This window comes from Xenopus laevis, chromosome 1L, assembly GCF_017654675.1.
Source record: "Xenopus laevis strain J_2021 chromosome 1L, Xenopus_laevis_v10.1, whole genome shotgun sequence".
Lineage (NCBI taxonomy): Eukaryota > Metazoa > Chordata > Amphibia > Anura > Pipidae > Xenopus > Xenopus laevis.
This window is the reverse complement of record NC_054371.1, coordinates 222,563,903-222,583,493: the sequence shown is the minus strand read 5'-3', so window position 1 is coordinate 222,583,493 and position 19,591 is coordinate 222,563,903. Positions and strand designations below refer to the sequence as shown.

The window sequence follows — 19,591 nt, the reverse complement described above, 5'->3', positions numbered from 1 at the left end:
ATATGCGAGAGAGCTGCCATACTAATTCTCTTACCCCCTTTCTGTAATAAAAGGCACTAAGGGGGTTATTTATCAAAAGTCCGAATTTATCTCAATATTTTCTGCTACGAACTCCGATCAAAGAGTTTATTATTATTATTAATATTATTTATTATTACATTTTCCCGAAAATTTGCCGTACAAAAAAATCAGATTTTCATGATTTTCTTCCGCTTTTTCACCAGAAAACTCAGATTTTTGCCCGAAAACTTCAGGGGTATTGCACAAAACCCAGCGCACATCAAAAAATCATTGGGACTTCTCCCATTGACTTATATGAAACCTCGACAGGTCTGAGCTGCCAGATTTTCTGATTCAGACTTTTCCATTCTTCGGGGTTTAACAAATTCCAAATTTTTCATGATTTTTGCATTTCGGAGTTTAGTAAATAACCCCCCTAGTTTGCTCAGGAGCAGTGACCCATAGCAACCAATAGGATGTTTGCTTTTAAACAGGTGGCCAGTAAATGCGACCTGCTGATTGGTAGCTATGGGTTACTGCTCGTGGGTAAACCGTATATTTTATTACATAACCCCCTTAGAATAGAGGATCAGCTTGAATGCCCAGAACAACGTCCCTGTCAGTCTTATTTGCCCGGCGGAGCATAAAAAGCAGCAACAGATCCGTAAATCTCTAACAAACGGCAGATTGCTGTGTTTTACCCTGCCTGGCCTATCGACTCCTCAGTTCATCTCATCAGAAAACTCCACCGTCCCTAATTACAAGATGAATGACATGGAAATGCTCAAGGGTCCTTTCCCTGACCTGACTCAAATGAAATGTGCAGCCATGCATTCCGCTCCATGATTAATGATGGGGGTAGCACCATGGGCTGCGGCTGCTCCATCCATCTATCCATCCTAAGAAGTAATTCTGAAATCACAATTGAAGATGAACAGTAGAGAACCTGAATAGAAATATAAGAAATAGGGTCAGTTACCCTAGACATAATTATCAGAATCATTTAAAAATGGTACAAAATAAAAAAAAACGAGTAGCTGTTTGGAATATGTCTGCCTAAGAAATACTAAAGATAATAAAAAGATGAACTTCCCCTTTAAACCTGGTAAGTGTTCGTGTTCTAGGAAATGCCTTGCTGGTGTTCAAGGGGAAGATCATCTTTATCATGCCCTTGATTTTCCGTGGGTCACTTTTCAGAAATGGGACGAGAATTTCCACTGCCCACTGTGCCCCTAACATGGAAATATCCTAATAAGATATCAGCTCCATGTGCCCAAAGCGCAATGATTCCACTGAGATCAGGATTCACAGCTCAGCTCCGACGTGACACAAAACTACTGCACGAGAATAAGAATTGGGGCAATAATCCAAACATTCAGGCTCTTGTATTGATTGGACGCCATTAACATGCCACTCGAGTCTCAGGACTGGGCACCGTCCATGAACATTTCTCCCCACGGAGATGTCGGCTTGTAAAATTCAGTTTCTCATTAATTAAAATGTGTGAAATGAATCTTTTTCCTCTTTCATCGACCTCTAATGTGCTGCCCCCCCCCAGCAACTGCCTCCCCTTATACATGCACAGATGGAGGTCTAATGTTAGCTACAAATAGTATATCGTTTGGGGGTGGGGTAGACTCTAAGGGGGGGGGGTATTAATCAAAGGGTGAAAATAGAGTTTACCGAGAGCTGTGACAGTTCCCTCTGGAGAACTCTATTTTCACCCTTTGATTTATATGTCAGACAAAAGGGAAGGATAACAACTGCCCAAATCTTCCACAGAAAGGTTAAAAAAAACAAATCTTGTATAAAGTATCCCTCAATTAAAGGGGACCCTTCACCGAAAAAAATATTCAAAATTCTATTTTATCACATTAGTCAAGCAAAATGAACTTTAATTACTCCATATAAATTATTTGAATCTTGTTTCCTTCAGTCTGGGAATTCGTAATTATAAGAAGCAGGCAGGAGCCATATTGTGGACACTGTTATTAAGACAAGACTTGTATCATCTCAGAATCTTGTTTGTGCACCAGAATGGGGGACCCGATGTCCATCCCCATGTCCTGGCTACACAATTAAATGGTGAAGAGAACTGGGGAATGTGGGGAGAGCAGTGACATGTAGGAAGTGCTGAATGGAAAGTGAAAGTAATTGTCTAAGGCATAGAGGAGGGGCAGACAATATTTGATTGACAGCTGAGATGTTTAAATAAGCTTACAACAGCTATGAATGCTTAATAAAAAATAGAAATTGGATTTCATGTTTAATTTGAAAAGGACTTTTATTATACAGTGTGTCTGGGTGACGAATCCACTTTAAAGGGCTGATCTTGTCACCGCATTTACTATCCCTGGAACTATAGCAGGGTGACTATTACCCCAATGTTTCTATATAGCTGTAACCTTGTTATGAGCTAAGGGGGCCCAGTCTGAAGGTCAGTTAGGGGGAGATTTGGGGTGAGTGTTTATTTGTACCCTGGGTACCCCTGGAACTATAGCAGGATGACTGTTACCCCAATGTTTCTATATATCTGTAACCTTGTTATGAGCTAAGGGGGCCCAGTCTGAAGGCCAGTTAGGGGGATATTTGGGGTGATGCTTATTTGTGGCATGGATACCTCTGGAACTATAGCAGGATGAGTGTTACCCCAATGTTTCTATATACCTGTAACCTTGTTATGAGCTAAGGGGGCCCAGTCTGAAGACCAGTTAGGGGGAGATTTGGGGTGAGTGCTAATTTGTACCCTGGGTACCCCTGGAACTATAGCAGGGTGACTGTTACCCCAATGTTTCTATATATCTGTAACCTTGTTATGAGCTAAAGGGGGCCCAGTCTGAAGGTCAGTTAGGGGGAGATTTGGGGTGAGTGTTTATTTGTGCCAGTGGGTTACCCTGGAATTGTGTGCAAAACCTGTCATGAGATGAGCGGGAGCAGTTGTACTAGAATCCCAAAAGATAGTAAATCTATGCACTAGAGTTTTCTAATGTAGCTGGCTTGCAGGAGAGCTGTTCTTTCCCCTTATAAAAACAAATGCATTGTGGGGAGTGTCTCACTTTACAAAAACACAGATAGAAATCATTTACAACAGATGATGAAAGAATAATGTTTCAGAGGATTAAAACTTGAACTAAGTAGGAACTAAATAACCAGAGAGCTATTTAATGTCACAACTGGAAAATGAAGAAATTGTATTAATATCCAACTTTTATATGAAATACAACTTTGCTACTTATTTAATCTTTAGATAAAGAGTCTTTGAGTTGTGGAGAAAAATATTATATACTATATGAGGGCTGGGATCAGGGAATCAAGGTGTGGACAGATAAGAATGCACCCCTGTACAGAAACACCGACACCTCGGGGCCTGGGAGAGTTGATTTGTGTCACTAAAATGCTGCTGAGCCCAGTACAGTTAAGTCCTACTTAAAGGAACAGTTCAGTATAAAAAATAAAAACTGGGTAAATAAATAGGCTGTGCAAAATAAAAAATGTTTCTAATATAGTTAGTTATGCAAAAATGTAATGTATAAAGGCTGGAGTGACTGGATGTGTAACATAATAGCCAGAACACTACTTCCTGCTTTTCAGCTCTCTAACTCTGAGTTAGTCAGTGACTATAAGGGGGGCCACATGGGACATAACTGTTCAGTGAGTTTGCAATTGATCCTCAGCATTCAGCTCAGATTCAAAAGCAACAGTTGTGACCCAGGTTCCCCCCCCCCTCAAGTCACCGATTGGTTACTGTCTGGTAACCAATCAGTGGAAACCAACGGAGCTGAAAAGCAGGAAGTAGTGTTCTGGCTATTATGTTACACATCCAGTCACTCCAGTCTTTATACATTACATTTTTGGCTAATTAACTATATTAGAAACACATTTTATTTTGCACAGCCTATCTATTTACCAGTTTTTATTTTTACACTGAGAGAGAGAGAGAGAGAGGTACATAGGCCTTTCTCATACACAGCAGTTTAGCAAATGATATAACGCACTAGTCCTTTCCCACGGATCTCTCGGAGACGATGGCAGTGCCGTAGAATGCTCAGTATCCCGTGAAACCGTTTGTCCACCTTTACTTGAGTAAAATCCTTCATATCTTGATCCACAATAAAAAACTGCCCTGTGGGGAGAAGAAGGAAACAGATGTGGGTGAATGTGACAGGGACCTGTAAGATGCACTGGGCAGGGACTCATGTGAATGATGTATAATCTTTGCACCGCTTAGCAAAAATGTGTCGGCACTATATAAATACCAGAAAATAAATCAGAGCTGTTGAGTAGTGAAGTCGGAAGCAATTTTGGGTATCTGGAGTCGGAGTTGCCCAAAATGTTCAGACTCCGACTCCTAATAACTTTATATACAAGCACTGAAAATAATCAAATCAGATGTAAGAACTTCTATGAAGGAGGATATGGCAGAAGCAATTCGGTTTCTACGAACAAAACTTTGATAAAATGCCTTGTATGTTGTGTACTTAACTTCTTTTAATCAACATGGAAAATACATTAGTATATAAAAGGATCAGAAAAACTAATAAAATTAAAGCGTTCGAAAGTAATTGACAAATACTGTTAGCATGCACTGCTAAAAGCGTGTGTTTGCTTCAGAAAGACTACTATAGTTTATATAAACAAGCTGCTGTCGGGGCAGCCATTCAAGCACAGGATACACAGTAGATAACAGATAAGTACTACTATAGTTTATATAAACAAGCTGCTGTGTAGCCATGGGGGGCAGCCATTCAAGCACATGATACACAGTAGATAACAGATAAGTACTACTATAGTTTATATAAACAAGCTGCTGTGTCTTTTCTAGTTTGAACGGCTGCCCCCATGGCTAAACAGAAGCTTGTTTATATAAATTATAATAATCTTTCGCAAGCAAACATGCCAGTTTTACCAGTGCAGAGCAACAGTATATTATATTTTAATTACTTAGATAAATTTTCAGTTTTTGGTGTTACTGTTCCATTAAAAACAGAGGAGTCGGAGGTATCCAGAATGCTCGAGACCTGGAGGGTTCCAGATAACGGATCTTTACTTAATTTGGATCTTCATACCTTAAGTCTACTAGATAATCATGTAAACATTAAATAAACCCAATAGGCTGGTTTTGCTTCGAATAAGAATGAATTATATCTTAGTTGGGATCAGGGCTGGAACTAGGGGTAGGCAGAGTAGGCACGTGCCTAGGGCGCAAAGCTGGGAGGGCGCCAGGCACGTACCTCCTCTGTCGCCTACCCCAAGTCCGGTTCCGTGCTCTTGCCGACTTTTTGTGCTTTGTGCGCAAATTCGCGCACACTAAACAGCAGCCGCGACTGCCGGGCCTGCCCAGCGTGGCCCGGCACTGGTTGAGATCAAGTACAAGCTACTGTTTTATTATTACACAGAAAAAGGAAATCATTTTTAAAAATCGAGATTATTTGAATAAAATGGGGTCTATGGGAGTCGGCCTTTCATTAATTCCGAGCTTTCTGGATAATGGGTTTCCGCATAACATATCCCATTCCTAACCCATAAACTGAGAAGTTGAAGGATTTATGTACCGACTCCACAGCCATGAAATAAATACCACTTTGCACTCGCCTGCAAGCCGTGAATCATGTCTTTGCTCTCTTGGCCAATGGGCCACTCACATAAGTCCCCCCCATACTTCCCTGGTGATGGCCCTGGTTGCAGCAATGCAGATACCTCACCATCAAGCTAAGGCTAATGGGAAAAATAGGAAAACACTGTGCTCTGCAGTTCACTCCATTTGCTCAAATGTATGTTTTTGGGAAAGCAGTTTCCATTGAGATTAATATCAGTGGAAGGTGTTTCTCTGCTGGTAGAACTACTCTGGAAGAAGAGATACCTGGTGTGCCATAATTTTTGGGAGAAACATCAGATTATTTTACCAGACTGACGGACTGTAATCTGATGCCACAGCACAGTCTGTCCAAACTACCCATCATTGCACCATTGAGGTCAGTTATGACCACATGAATTTATACAATGGGATAAAAATGGGCAATAAAAGAATAATGTATCAGAGAAAGTGACAAACAACTTCTCAAACAATAAGATGCCAAAGCTTTTGGTTAGGGCCCCATAAGACTTTAAAACAGGAAAACATTGCTGTTCCTACCATAGTTCCAATGATAAATAAGTGCTAAGACCTGGACATTCAAGGGTATATAGGAGAGCAAATAAGCTTCTCACAAAATCTCGTGCTAACTGGCTTCCAGGGTCGATGACCCCTGTTCCCAGGATGAGCAGCCCCACAGTTTGAGAACTACTCGTCTACAGTGTTTACTGCTGATCAAGATATGAATGAATACAGCACACTTTCATAATACGGTGCTTTTACATTTTATGGAACGAGTAAGAAGTATTATAGAAACCCACAATGTACAACTAAGCCTTTTGCTCTGTGTTAGAGTCATCAAGGGACTCAGTCTGGTTAGACTGTACAGCGTACTCGAACATTTCATGAGCCCAGTGGGTAATAAAATTGGCAGGCTGGGTGGCCCAAGTGGTCCTTTATGGGTTTCTCTGCAAGAACATTAAAACAGGCTTCAATTCCTAGTTAACTTCCACAAATTTGTCTTTGGATTTGACCTTTAAAACCAAAATGAAGTTGTTAAAGGATTTTAGAGGATTCCTTGTCCATTAAATTGAATAGTAACATGAATATTTATAAGGGAAGGGGCCCATTAATCATGCACTCTCCTAGTCTCCAGTTAGTGAACCGATATGGGGAACTGCCTGAGCAGCTTAGCCAGTGTTTCGTGAGATAAACCAATTACAAACAAAAGTCAGTCTTCTTACTCTTTCTGGCACCCAAACTGGTATGAAAGCGCCAGGTGCAAGTCAGACGGCAATAATCACTGCTTCTCCCTGTGCCAGTGTCTGTGTACATGGCACATATAGATGGAACATTAAACCACCAAAAAAAGATAAAGTTCCTTGTAGCGCACAAAACGCGTATGGGCCAATGGAGATATGGTTCCTTTTTTAATGAATCTACAATAAATATTATATTTTTAAGTCTGATTTTGTGGCCCTTGTGGAATTTTTCTGAGTGACTGATACCACTTCCTTGTACGCTACTTATTGATGGAACCACTGGGGATGAGGTGGTGCCTCTCCAATTCCCTATACAACTCAAACAGGCATTCTTGGTCAATAGGATTTAGTGCTGCAATTCATTATTGCACTGTAAAGGTGGCCATACGCAGGCCGATAAAAGCTGCAGACAGACTGAGTCTGCAGCTTATTGGCCTGCGTGTGGGGCCCTCGGACGGGCTTCCACGATCAATATCTGTCTGAAAATCAGCCAGATGTCGATCGTGCAGGGCTAAAAATCCAGTCAGATCGCATCTATTCGTTGATTCGGTCCAGTGATCCGCCCACCCTGCTGCATTATGATCCGATCGTTGGGCCCTAGGGCCCACAAACTGATTAGTCCGATATCGCCCACCTCGATGGGAACATCGGGGAGAGATCCGCTCACTTGGCAACACCGGAGTCTGACCACCTTAAGAGCTTTGGGAAACGTTTAATTCCCTTTGTTGAGCTTCATTTGTGCCCCTGACAGAATCTTACAACATGCCCATGATAAATACAAAATGTCTGAATTCATAAATTACCTTTTGTGTCCTTGGTCTCCTCCTCTTTATATCTGGTGAACTGCTTTCTGGCCTGATTGCTCAAGGATTTTAGTGGCTGGTGCAGGATTTTATACTTGCCTACTACAGCCTTATTCAGTTCTTCTATGACATTGTTTATTTGATCGTATGTAAGGCGGTTTTTCATGTACCTAGAACAAAGGCAAGAGCATTCTACGTTAGTTTATGGCCTTTGCCCTCTGGTTCTTACTTTGTTCGATTCAGTGACACCAATAAGGGAAAATTCATTATTATACAGATAATAAGCAGATGCTTAGTACAACTAAAAGTCTGTAGCACTATTTAAAAATGAAGATGCATAACCGGCACCCAACCAAAGTGAACTGCAACAAATCTCCATGGAAGAATAAACCAAACAGTGTGCACTGCTAGTATCTACTTACACCTGAAGACTACATGTACCACTGCTTGTTTTAGGACTTCTGTCAGCATCTTAATAGTCATATAAAACACAAGAGCTATGAATATCCTGTAAATTATATCCTTATAAACGGTGCTTAGTGATGTCATTGGTTAGAATTGGAGTTTAGTGATGTCATTTCTGTCACATGACTCACTGAAACTTGTGTATTATAATCAATAAAGTACCCCCTGTTGCAAAATATCAGGATACCGTATTAGAAGTCACCTCGGAGCCCCATGACTTTTGGCCTCATGCTTTTATATGGTCATCAAACTCCTCTGTAACTTATAATATCCTTATATTTAACAAGAGGGGGTAATTTATTCACAATATAATCCCAGGTCAGACACATGAACAGTTTTAACGTTGTGGCTGAGTAGCCTGTGCCTCATCACCTGATCAAATAATTGGTCTAAAAAGCTGATCCCCCTCCACTGTAGCTTTTAAAAGGGAGAGGTTTCCAAGAACAGCACAGATTTTTAAAGGCATCATGTGGTTACAACCACATGGAGGGTCAGCCTTCCTTTCTGCAGACATGCTTGGACTGGCCCACTGGGAAATAATCCCGGTGGACCCCAGTTCTACCAACTGCCACCAACTTTCCCCATCCTGATCAGCATTCCATGTTTGAATTTTTTTTCGGGACTGTCTACTAAGCAGACGGAGATAGAGAAAAGCAAAGTTGGGGCAGTGCCAAAATTGAGAAGTTTACAGTATAGTAACCTATAGTAAGTTAGGTTGAAAAAAAGACACTCGTCCATCAAGTTCAACCTTCTAAGTCTATATATAACCTGCCTAACTGCCAGTTGATCCAGAGGAAGGCAAAAAAAAACACATCTGAAGACTCTCCAATTTGCCTCAGAGGGGAAAAATTCCTTCCTGACGCCAAAATGGCAATGGGACCAGTCCCTGTATCAACTTGTACTATGAGCTATCTCCCATATCCCTGTATTCCCTCACTTGCTAAACACCATCCAACCCCTTCTTATACCTATCTAATGTATCAGCCTGTACCACTGATTCAGGGAGACAATTCCACATCTTCACAGCTCTCACTGTAACAAACCCCTTCCCAATATTTAGACGGAACCTCCTTTCTTCTAATCACCTGTAAATCCTTTAGGATAAAAGTAATGTTTGGCAATTACAAGGTTTTAAAGGAGGAGGAAACCCCCTGGGCGCAAACCCCCCCTTCCCTGTGTTGCTTCCCCTCCCTCCTCCCCCCTGGCCTACCTGTCCCGCTGGGCAAATGCCCCTAACTTGTTACTTACCCTTCTGCGCAGGTCCAGTCCACGGAGTTCACAGACGCAATCTTCTTCCACGCGATCTTCTTCCTGCTTTGACCGGCATTTTGGCGCATGCGCAGTAGGAGCACTTCGCCGGTACGGATCTACTGCACATGTAGATCGTACCGGCGAAATGCTCCTACTGCGCATGCGCCAGTCAAAGCAGGAAGAAGATCGCTTGGAAGAAGATGGCGTCTGTGAACTCCATAGACTGGACCTGCGCAGAAGGGAAAGTAACAAGTTAGGGGCATTTGCCCAGCGGGACGGGTAGGCCAGGGGGGAGGAGGGAGGGGAAGCAACACAGAGGAAGGGGGGGGAGGGTTTTTGCACCCATGGGGTTTCCTTCTCCTTTAAGATGGACAGAAACAGTTATGATACCAAGAAAGGAGGGTTGGATATATTTTAGCTTTATTAACAGCCCAGGGTGCTGGATGAACGCCCATTGCTTTACGGCATGTGCTGTAAATACTCACGCTGGCACTGTCCCAAACTCATGCACTGTAATCAGATCCATTTCTTTAATTGGCTTTTCCTTGCTGGATTTCTTGGTTGGTTCAGGGACTGCAACCTTCACCACCACCTCTGGCTCTTCCTCCGGAGCAGAGCTACTATATAAAGACAAATTTCAAACCAATTAAGACAGGACTGTAGATAAGCCAAGCCTAAAAATATTTAAGTGTGTGCACAATAAAATGATTACTTGACATTTCAATTTCACCCCTTTAATTTCCCTAAAACCCACAGGTAGAATACACAGCCTTTAGTACTGGGAAGGGAAGGGTGCCATCTAGTGACAAAAGAGTGATAGATATTTTAATATTGCAGCAATATACACAGAGTTCCACATTTAAAAAACAAAACTCCTTTACAGTTGATTCTCAGCATACATCCTATTTAATGTGGAAGACAAGTGTATATAGCTACGTGATATTTTATACAGCACCTGTTATCCTGAAACCTGTAAACTGCAAATTATGGCAAGACCTTCTTCCATGTAGAACATCTTAATAAAATAAATCGTATTCTTCAAATAGATTGTCTTTTTCACTATAATAAAAAATCAGTGCCTTGTATTTGATCCCAACTAAAAAAGTCAGTGTATTTATATTTGATCCCAACGAAGATATAATTGATCCCTATGGGCGAAAAAGAACCATTTATGTTGAAATGATTTTAAGTAGATTTAAAGTATGGTGATGCAAATTACAGAAAGACCCGTTAAAACATCAGGTTACAAGCATTCTGGATAACAGGTCTCTTCTATTAGAAGTAGTAGAAATAGGCACATATACTGTATAAAGGTGGACAGGCCATGCTTTGTTCATTAGCTCGCTACAGCCAACTACTGCAAAATAATGGAAGGAGATCATGCATGTTTACTTCCACTCAAATGGTATAGGCCTGTTTGGGCCAAATGGTTGGCTACTGCGGGTAACGCACACAGTAATCTCCTGTTTTATTGTTGCAGAGCATAGGTAACGTGTGAGGGTAAATCTCTTATCCCCTTTTTATGCATGTTTTTAGGCAAGAACAGCATTGAAATGGTCTCTGCCAGAGCTTTGCCACATTTCCTATTGGCACCTATGGGAGGAGAGAGTAGCAGTTTCTGGCAATTTGACATTGCAACTTTAACAGGGGAGAGAATGCCCAAAATTCGACTTGTGTGCCTTAGCCCCAAGCAATAATAGACACCTAGTTTATGGGAGGCCAGTTCCTATCTGAGTATCTCAGCCAGGAGACACGCTCTAATTGTCATTTATCTACAGGGGAATAGTTTCTTTAGTACCTGCTTTGTGTCCTCTTGGGAAGATGCAGAGGGATATTTTCCTTCAGGTGACTTGCCTCTGTGAAATCTCTCAGGACGGTGGCCTGCAGCTCCTGAAACACACCGCACAGTTAATTTATATAGAGATTTTAATGACGAACAAAAGGTCAACTAACAATTAAGCTAGAAATGCTTTACTTTGCGCTCCAGGTTTGTGTACCAGCCCAAGGCAACCGCAGCCCTTTAGCAGTAAAGATCTATGTCTCCAAAGATGCCCCAGTAGAGAATGTCACAATATAAGTATGATTAGTAATTAATTCATTACCCGGTAGCATAGAAATGAATAATAATCAGCCTTGTTGCATCAGCTTATGTGTCAGAACCTCACTTTCTGCTAAAGTTCTGCTGATTTTCATTGGCCCCTAAGCTTAGCTCATCAATAGCAGCCCAGAGCACACCGAGCATGTGCAGAGCCACTGACTCTCAAAAGACAACCTAACAAGATGTGAGATATGGAGCTGCTGTAGATAAAGTCTATTATTAACGTGTATTTATATAGCACCAACATATTTCGTAGCGCTGTAACAAGGCCTGGATCATATGTGCTGAACCTCAGGGCTGGTACAGTGAGCCGAGTATATAATACAGAATGTATATTAACTGCCGGCTGAGATCTAAAGGGACAGTTTACCATAAAATTAACATATTATGGTGCAGACAGCTTTAATCGAAGACAATTTAAACTTCATCTTATCCATATACTTACAACTGCTATATACTGCTTATTCTGGTAACACAGCTTATATCAATACTTGTATTGGTTAACCCCAATAACTTTTGTCTGTTAGGCCTACTCTGCTTTAGTGTCTCTGATAAATATATCAAACAAACAAACATCTGTGTCCACTCCTCAGTGAACTAGAGATATTTTAATAGCCCCAAACTTGGTTCTGGTGTCTGTAAAACTCTGCCCTTTGCTAGCTGGTTAATTGATTAATTAATCAATTAGGTTCTGTTTTTTTCCAATCAGCTACATAAAAATTCAGGCCCAGTATTGGGGTTGGCACTCGTGTCTGGGGCATGGCAAGAGTACTAACATTTCCTAAGTGCTATTATTTCACAAGTGCTTAGAAATGGCAGTTACACAAGGCATTGACAAGGCAAAAGGAACCGGATTATCTTCTATCAACTTTTAACCAGCTGGGATAAGAAGAACACAGATTTGTTTGTACCTGCCAGTTTGTTACTTCTTACTCCAAACATGCTTTATCCTGTATTTCTCCTCCTTTCACTCTCTTGCTTCATAAAAAATGTTTCACTACCTCCCCCATCAAGTCCCAGTTCTATACAAATCTCAGCCTCTCTTCTCTCCTTCCCTCTCCACACATGAAGTTTATAAAGTACTCTGCTATTCCACAAAACTCCTCTTTTTCATACTAACTATGAACTTACAAATCCCGCTTTCACTTAGTCTTTCTTTCCTTTCTATTACTGGCAGCTGGGGACATTTCCCCAAACCCTGGCCCTTACCCCATCCCAGTTATATCACGGCCACGAGCTCCTTCTCTCCGGAGCAAATTCAAACAGTACAGAACACTTACTCCTATACCCAAATACCCAGTTAATCTTTCCTGTGCTCTCTGGAATGTCAGATCTGTCTGCAACAAGCTCACCGCTATACACGACCATTTCATTGCCAATTCCTTTAACCTACTCGCACTTAATGAAACCTGGCTCTCTCCTTCTGACACTGCCTCACCTGCTGCCCTGTCCTATGGGGGCTACACCTTACTCATACTCCCAGACCTGGTAACAGACCTGGAGGTGGGGTGGGTTTGCTTCTCTCTCCAGCTGTACTTTTAAAGTTCTTCCACCTGTTCCCTCTCTATTATTCTCCTCATTTGAGTCTCACTGCATTAGGCTCTTTTCTCCTGTTTCACTCTGCATTGCTCTTATATATCGACCACCAGGACCAACTGCACAATTTCTGGACAACTTTGCTGCCTGGCTTCCTTTCTTTCTTTCATCTAAGATCCCATCCATCATATTAGGTGACTTTAATATACCTGTTAACAACCCTTCTGTCTCTAAACTTCTTTCACTAACCTCCTCCCTAGGCTTATCTTTGTGCTCAGACTCCCCCTCTCACTCCAATGGTAATGCTCTGGATCTCATATTTACCAGACTCTGGTCAACCACCAATTTTACTAACTCCCCATTTCCCCTCTCTGATCACAATATGCTCACATTTCAACTCTCACTAACTCCCTCCTTACCCCCTGCTATTCCCCAAACACGTACTTACCGTGACTTGCAAACTGTAGACGTGTCACATCTCTCTTCTTCCTTTGACTCTCTTCACTCTAATATCTCAGCCATCTCATGTCCTAATGTGGCTACCTCTGTCTACTATAGTAGTCTCACCACTGCCCTAAATGAGCTTGCTCCTATAAAAACTAAACGTTCTAGACCCAAACCACTTCAACCTTGGCATACTGCTCATACAAAAGCGCTCCAAAGACACTCACGTGCACTTGAGCGTCGCTGGCGCAAATCCCGCTCAGAATCAGACTTTTGGAGCTACAAATCTGCCCTGCGCTCCTTTAACACCAGCCTCTTCCAAGCCAAACAAACATACTTTACTTCACTCATTAACTCCCTTTCTAAAAAACTAGCACAGCTTTTCTCCACCTTTAACACTCTCCTTTCCCCTTCTCCACCCCATGCACATCTGTCTCTGCTCAAGATATTGCTGAGCACTTCAAAAACAAAATTGACACTATCAGAAGGGACATTACACTACTCAACCCCCCTAGACTGCCACCACCCTCCCTCCACACTCCCCAGTCTCTCCTGTGCTCCTTCACCCCTGTCACTGACGAGGAAGTCTCAAAGCTTTTGGCCTCTTCTCACCTTACCACCTGCCCGATTGATCCAATTCCCTTAAAACTTCTCCGCAATACCAATCCTTGTCTAATCAAAGCCTTAACTCACCTATTTAATCTTTCGCTCTCAACTGGACTGTTTCCTTCTCAACTAAATCATGCTCTTGTCACTCCCATTCTGAAAAAACCCTCTCTTGATGACCTTTTAACCACTAAAGCCAACAATCATTTCTCACTACTAATACTGCTTGATCTCTCAGCCGCATTTGACACTGTAGATCACCCTCTCCTCCACAAGTCCCTCCATTCACTTGGACTTCGTGACACAGCCCTGTCCTGGTTCTCTTTTACATCAGCAATCGTTCCTTCAGTGTATCCTACAATGGAGTAGCATCTTCTCCCCTACCTCTTTCTGTTGGGGTTCCTCAAGGCTCTGTCCTCGGACCATTACTATTCTCCCTCTATACTTCCTCCCTCTGCAAATTAATCAACTTGTATGGTTTCCACTACCACCTCTATGCTGACGATACACAGATCTATCTCTCCTCTCCTGATCTCAACTCAGAACTCCTAACCTGTGTCTCCTCCTGCATGTCCGCTATCTCTACCTGGATGTCGTAACGCTACCTTAAATTAAACCTCTCTAAAACGGAAATGGTTTTCTTTCCTCCAACTAAAACCATTAACATTCCGGAAGTATCCATCATAGTTAATTCCACTATCACCCCCTCGCCCCAGGCCCAGTGCCTTGGGGTTATCCTAGATTCTGCTCTGTCATTCACTCCTCATATCCAGTCACTTCCACCTAAGGAACATATCCAAAATATGATCATTTATCACCCAAGATGCTGCCAAAATTCTTACTCACTCTCTTGTTATATCACGTCTAGACTACTGTAACTGGCCTTCCCCTCCAGAGACTGTCACCTCTCCAGTCCATAATGAACACTGCTGCAAGGCTCATACACCTCAGCAACCGCTTGATAAAAGGCCGCATGGCCTGAAACGTTGCGGTGATGCCCACAAAAGCACAAATAAAGGCTTTTTAATTACTTGAAGAGTTGGTTGTGCTGTTCAATCTTTTACTGTAAAACACTTAATGACAATGTGAATTGCCCTTTACCCTGAGGGAGTTGGCGATGGTCTCTTGCCGCTGAACCTCAGTTTCCAGTTTATTGAGGAGGTCGTACAGGGAGTGCAGTTCATACGAGATCTTACTGAGCACATTGGTCAGAGACGGGTCCTGCCCTAAACAGAAGCAGAGAGAGGAACAGTAAGACTGCAGAACCAGTGTGATGTGATCTTGTATCACGTCTCCACTTACCCATTGTGATATCACTTTCCATAACCACCTCATCATTCCTCAACAATTTCATATAATATGGTGCCTTTTACATTCCACAATAACGTGTCGCTGACTTACCAATATTTCTTAACTGCAGCGTCTTTTTAATTAGGGAAATCTTGGAATTGACGTGTGAACACAACTCATCCAGGTCCCCGGGGTCCATGTCTCTGAATACAGGGAAGAAACATATATATCTTAATAAATAATGTCATTGTGTCGCCCAACAAGATGCCCTTAAAAAGAGTAGGATATCAGTGTATTTATACATCGCTGGGCGTTGCCATATTGCAGAGAGAGAATGCTGCAGAGAGAGAGAGAGTACAAGGCAGGTTTGAATAATCTTCCATGGTTGGTGTTTGTTAAGTTCTGCTGCTATACACTGATATCTGGATTATTACAAGCAGAGCCGCAATCAGGGGGGCACAGGGGGTACATTTGTACTGGGCCCGAGCCTAAAGGGTGCCTGGCTGTGCTGCACTTTTCGAATTAGCAGGGCCCCCCTTTACGAACTGCGGAAGTCCCAAACAGCTGAAGTTCTGATAATCCGAAGTCCTGTAGATCCGAAGCCGCGAACAGAGCTGAAGCTCTGAAGCAGGAAGACCTGAAGCTGCGAATGGAGCAAAAGCCGCTAAAATACCCGAAGCACCGAAGACGCAAACAGAGCCGAAGCCATGAAAAGACCCAAAGATGAAGTCCTGAAGCCATGAAAAAAACACCAATTTTTTTAAAAAAACTATTATAGGGGGCCTTAGCACTGATGTTTTTTTTTTAATTAATAGGGTGGGCCCTGCGACCACTGACTTTTATTACCTTGTAGGGGGTCCCTTCATTTAGAAGTTCAGCCTGCATCTCAATGAATTTCTAATTAGCCATGCAGGCTGTGGATTCCATATGCGTTCGGTTTTAAAGGGGTGATGATAAGATTCTTTATTGGTCACATGAATAGTTATACAGGTACAACATGCATAGTTATATGTATCCTTGAATTCACTGCATGCTGTAACTCTATAAAGGCGAGGTGGCAACCCTAGTGTCGCCATCCAGCCGGTATTTTATGTAGTTGCCGGTAAATTTGTAATACCCTTAAAAAAAGCCCTTGGCCCGCCCCAAATTCGCTTAGAACTTACCTTTTTTCGGCCTTCTGAGCGACGCGGCTCTGCCCCCTTTTACAGTATGTGATGCCGCCCCCTTTTGCGGCACAGAATGCCCCTTTTGTTCCTGCCCCCCCCCCCCACCGGCTGGTAAAAACTTTGAGAAAAGGTGGCAACCCTAAGTGCAGGATTTTCCACTCAAATTAGGCCACTTATTTAAAGCCCAGGCAGGTTTTGAAAGTACCAACTAGCCAAGGTACGGATTTGAGCTACTTTTTTGGCCTTTGTACTTTGGAAACCAGCTAACGTTTTTCTTGCAGTAATGTGCCAAGCCTGCGTCTCCCAATGCATGTTGGTTAATGCTGGCCACCAAAAAGTCTAGAGGTTGACCTGTTTTACCAATATTTATTGAAATTGCATATGAATTAGGGCAGGGATCCCCAACCTTTTGAACCCGTGAGCAACATTCATAAGCAAAAGGAGTTGGGGAGCAACACTAGCATGAAAAATATTCTTGGGTTGCCAAATGAGGGCTGTGATTGGCCATTTGGCAGCCCCTATGTAGATTGTCAATGTACATTGAGGCTCTGTTTGGCAGTACACTTGTTTTTATACAACCAAAACTTTCCTCCAAGCCTGGAATTCAAAAATAAGCACCTGCTTTGAGGCCACTGGGAGCAACATCCAAGGGGTTGGAGAGCAACATGTTACTCATGAGCTACTGGTTGGGGACCACTGAATTAGGGCCTCATGGGACCCCTTTAACTCCTGGTGCCCACCTCTGTAGTTACTCCCCTAGTGACAGGCAAATCTGTCCATTTTGCACCATGAGCCCAGAAAATGTGGTTGTACAGCCAGTGATTTCTGATGGCAGCACCGGGGAGGGCCATGGAGACAGGGCATTCGCATACCTCCCAACTGTCCGGTTTTTAGAGGGACAGTCCCTTTTTTGACAGCTCAACCCGCAGTCCCTCATTTGTACTGGAAAGTCCTGTTTTTCTCTGCACTGAACAGCCAGAAAAAGAAACAAAGTTTCTAATTTAATTGGCTTTTGGCAGAGAGCCCAGAACAGCCACAGCAGCAGATAAGATAACTTTGTAACAATTTTGAGATAAGCAACTAAGTAATTGTAACAATATAAGATAACAGGTCCCTTTGGAAATGTTAGACTCGCAGATTAAAGGGCAATTCACCTTCATTAGCAAAACTGTAATAACTGAAAAAAACCAGAAATATGTTCAAACTTTAATAACCTGACAAATTTTGTAAAATGAGCACGCCTATAAGGGGGGTGTGGCCACATAAATGGCCCTCTTTTAATTTCTAAAATGTTGGGAGGTCTGCAGAATGGAGCAACATGGCAGCACCCGCTTATTTCAATTATATATTTAAAGGCAAAAGAGACAAGTTCCGGGAGCACAGCTATACTGAATAGTTGGCTTTTGGGAAATGAAATAAACCCCGCCCACACACGGTCTGCTAGTTAACTCTTATTGCAGGGAATCACCAGACTGGGCCCAGCAAGACTAACAGCGCATGCGCACTACTCACTTACCCCGGCATGTTTCCTTAGCTCCCGGGAATAGCCCAAACAGCCCGGCACTTGGCGGCTACTACGACTCACTTCTCCAATTCAAATACAGCCGCCAAACATAGCGCATACGTCAAGGAAAGTGACGTTCCAAGAGCGAGATCGCGCCTTCCATGTTTGTGTTTGGCAGTATGATCATTCTCCAGGCGGGCGGGCGGCCATGTTAGTGACTGGCAATTTTATGGTTCGCTTACGTGCTCGGTCTGTTGCCTAGCAACCCTCAATAGCCGCTCAGCCCTCTCTTATGGATTCCGCCTCATGTGACAGTGCGCGTAACATGTTGGGAGCAGCTACTTCCTATTAATGACATCACGGCCGTGTGATCGTCCTATAGGGGAGCGAGGATGTCTGAGCGGGAGAGTCAGAAGCAGGGCAAAGGCAAAGTTGACTTGTCTGAGGAGATGAGGAAAGGGAAAACACTTCCTGACTCCTGCAGTTTGTTACTTGGTGATGGGACTTTAATACACCCTGATCCTTGTTTCTGTGAGGGATACAGTGTGCCACTGGGGCTGGGGGACATGCCTCCCAACATTTGGAAAATAGAAAGAGGGACAAAAAAAGATTTGGGGTGACCATGCCTACTTTGTGTCCATACTCCAAAGTAACATCCATTTCAGGGGCAGATTTACTAACCGGTGAAAATTCGCCATCAACGGCTTCGCACCCATCACTGCACTTCACCAGGGGAAAAATCACTCATACAACGCTAATTTACTAAAATGTGAAGTTGCGTCCAAGTTGCCAAACGTTGGTGAATTTTCGCTAACTTTACTTCAGCAATCAAAGCGAAGACGTTCAATTCTGCCTAGCGCGACTTCGTTAGAGGCCTTCGCTCAGGCTAATTTGCATACGGCGGTAAATTTAAAGTTGAATAGACGTATATGTTGCAGCAAATACATTACATTACACAAGTCCAGGGAACCTTAATAAAGACAATATAGTTGTTATAATTCCCTACACATGAGCCCACTGTATAGTTTATGTTCCATATGTTAGAAAATGTAGGGGGGAACCCGGTTACCCAGATTCCATCCAATGGACAGCACTCCTTTTTCCATAAAACCGTCTTTATTTTTCTTAGGACAGCAACATGCAACGTTTCGAGTGGCACTCCACTCTTTATCAAGGAACCCGGTTACCCAAAATAATTTTTAAGGACTTTTGCAGCCTATCACTCTGAAAAAGGAAGGCACCAGCGTTTTTTGGGACTTAGAAACTTTTTCCACTAAAAATATGATGTAAGTAACAGAAGATTGAGGAAGATCTATACACTCCATTGCACTTCACCTGGTCTGAGCTGGTGAGGCAGCTCTGGCGAAAGATGTAACGTTCAGTAAAATCCGCATCTTAGTGAATTTGCGGAGTATCGTCCATTCGCCAGAGTGAAAATCCGCCTGCCGATAGAGTGTGAATGAGCGCTAGTGTCTGTCTCTTTCGCTAGCGAAGTTACACCTGTGCCTTTTAGTAAATCAGTGAAATGACTAAAAACAGTAACGCTGGCGAATTGTCGCCAGCGTTAGACACTTCGCCCTTTAGTAAATCTGCC

General features: G+C 42.7%; 1 protein-coding gene across 1 annotated transcript; it reads right to left on the bottom strand.

The window, feature by feature from the left end:
- Positions 1–3,867: 3,867 nt before the first annotated feature.
- Positions 3,868–18,257, bottom strand: ska1.L (spindle and kinetochore associated complex subunit 1 L homeolog). The gene is made up of 7 exons (XM_018266916.2): positions 18,010–18,257; positions 15,439–15,530; positions 15,139–15,263; positions 11,152–11,243; positions 9,839–9,973; positions 7,638–7,807; positions 3,868–4,123 (listed from the first exon to the last, which is right to left on the bottom strand). The coding sequence occupies exons 1-7, from the start codon at positions 18,015–18,017 to the stop codon at positions 3,975–3,977; spliced, it is 771 nt and encodes a 256-aa protein (XP_018122405.1). The 5' UTR covers positions 18,018–18,257; the 3' UTR covers positions 3,868–3,974.
- Between the last annotated feature and the right edge of the window lie 1,334 nt (positions 18,258–19,591).